Source organism: Echinops telfairi, unplaced genomic scaffold (assembly GCF_000313985.2).
Source record: "Echinops telfairi isolate 266 unplaced genomic scaffold, ASM31398v2 ScPeMD7_3509;HRSCAF=4178, whole genome shotgun sequence".
Taxonomy (NCBI): Eukaryota; Metazoa; Chordata; class Mammalia; order Afrosoricida; family Tenrecidae; genus Echinops; species Echinops telfairi.
In genome coordinates, this window is record NW_022107407.1 from 150,858 (window position 1) to 153,297 (window position 2,440).

The following is a 2,440-nucleotide window of genomic DNA, read 5'->3' on the forward strand; positions in this document are numbered from 1 at the left end:
ACGAACGGTCTGTGTCTATTGTTTTCTTCTCCAGACTGTTTATCCCGCCTATCATATCTAGATAGACCTGCAGAGATAATAATATGCACGAAAACAAGACAGAGCAAAGCAAAGCAACAAAAGAAAACAAAACCAATGACAAAAAAAGAGAAGCCTGTAAATAGTTCAAGGTCTATTTGTTGACCTTTAGGAGTGCTCTGGTAGAGTCTGATGGGGAGTGTGATGGGGTGCCACGCCCTGGCCCCAAAGTCTATTTTTGGTATTCCCTTGGGACTTCCTTGCTCTGCTCTCCTTGCTGTTCTGTTGCACGCCCTTTGTGTTTTGCTTTGGTGTGGTCGGGTCAGATAGGACACAGTTCCTACACTGTGCGTCCAGTGTCCCCCGTAGGACTATGGGTCAGTGAGGGATGTCATGTCTCATCGTGGGGCCGGCTATATGGTCCTCTTTGTTCTTTGGCTTCTCTGAGCAGGGATATCATCCTCAAAGGTTGGCGTGGCTGCCCACCTCATTGTTAACACATCAGTTACGTGGTTCACTTTCATACACCTTTTCAGAAACTGTTTTGTGAATCATTGGCAAACAAATTGTAATTTGCAAACATCAGATGTATATTTTGAAAGTAATAAAAATAAAAAAGATAAGTAATATTTATGAAATGAAATGCACCTATACCAGGTTATAGAGCTGTTTAGAAAAAAAGGGTATAATAAGGGTAAAGCATTAAAATACATTTTGTGAATTAAATTTTTAAGTTTTAGAATATGTGACATTAAATTTCTTTGATTATATAGGGACTTGTTTCCCTCATGATACATCTGGAATTTATTTTGGAGTGAGGAATAATATAGAACTCTATTTTTGTTCTATAAGGGTTCTACATTCAATAGGAATGAATGTCTGACATCCTTATACTAAGTTCATGAATACCCTACTGTTATTTACTGTAGCATCTTATCTGCATATCTAGGTGTAGTTTTTTGTTTTTCCTTTTTTAAAATTTGTTCCTACATTGCATTCCTCACACACACGCCCCACCACCCAGAACTTTCCTGGTTATTCTTACATGGGTATTTTCAATGGCATTTTTAGACTCAATTTGTCAAGTTCTAAAATAATAAGCTCTAAAACTGATGAATTAGTAACTTTTCAACAACAACAACAAAAAACCACAAAATGTCACCACCACAGTGATTAGAATAATTAGACATTAGTTAAAGCTTGCATTCTGATTTCAGAAAATTAGTTGTGAAAATAGGTACATCTTAGAATCATTAAATACAAGAAAGAGATGTGTTGCCTGGAACTTAATAAAACATGAATGACCAGCATAGAATAACATGGAATTCATATCTGTGAAACCTAATCTAAGGTCACAATCTTTTGCATTGACACCTGGTTGACTTTCATATGCTCTTGGTTACTCCTGTCTGCCGTGCATGTATGTGGACGTGGAAGACATAGGCACTGTTAGTTTCCTTGAGAGAGAAAAAGAAAGAATTGTTCCTCCAAAGAAGTATTAGTTGATGATGAACTTTCTGCACGTACTGGTGTTGTTTTAATATTTATAAGTTTACATTTGAGAAAGGGATGCTGGGATTGTGCATCATAAAGGATGATATGTTTCTTCTTTACTGAAATTTTGATGTGTACCTTATCTGAAGAGTTCTTGGTAAAGGGAACATTCTGATTAGAAAGTTAAGATGACTTTGAACACATTCCCTTAGACATATAAAATTTTTTCCCCTGTTTTTCCTGACAGGCAGCCTTGTATGCAATCCAGAAACTCTTTGAAGAGAAGTATGCTCCCCGGCCGATCTTTGTAAGTTCTATACTGCTTCCTTTACAAAAAATAAATTTTTAAAAAATATCATTTTGAGGTCCCTACCAATAGTAGAACTATTAATACAAAATGGGCCTCAAAAAGTTGTGGAAAAATTTCACTATCCTTTAATTCCATTTTTTCACAGACGTTGAAGCATCCTCTTAATAATCTATAGGAACCACCTACTTGAAGTTTCTCTGTTCATTCACCAACAATTCTAGACTAATAGCAGTGTAATTATAGAAATGTCAAGTAAATCTATCTAAAGATTAGTTGGAGTAAGGCAGGCCTTTAAGAAGAAGCCTGGCTGGATTTGGTCTGTTGAAGTGATTCCTCATTAGGGCCCAAGGAGAGATGGACTTAGGTGCTAACTGCAAGTTACCCAACACTAAGGAAGACAACTGCCCCATGGGGTTTCCTAAACTCTAATCTTTACATAAGCTGATGAGAGACTGGACTGCTTGGTGAAACTAGAGTGGTGTTACTCAGGGGTGTCAAACTCAATTAAAACACAGGCCATTTGGTGCAACAGGCAAGATTCCCATGGGCCACATCACATTTACAAATTTTGTTAAATGTATATTTTGAAGTGAGGATTCAGGAATATGGATAGGATAA

The 2,440-nt window shown here is 36.9% G+C and overlaps 1 protein-coding gene across 2 annotated transcripts in view; it reads left to right on the plus strand.

Moving 5' to 3' along the window:
* The window catches only part of MTR (5-methyltetrahydrofolate-homocysteine methyltransferase), a 179,638-nt gene that overhangs the window by 45,632 nt on the left and 131,566 nt on the right, over positions 1–2,440 (plus strand). For both annotated transcript variants that reach the window (XM_045294252.1, XM_004709823.4), the window contains exon 7: positions 1,760–1,819. In XM_045294252.1, coding sequence (XP_045150187.1) covers positions 1,760–1,819 — 60 coding nt within the window. The remainder of the gene's footprint in view (positions 1–1,759; positions 1,820–2,440) is intronic.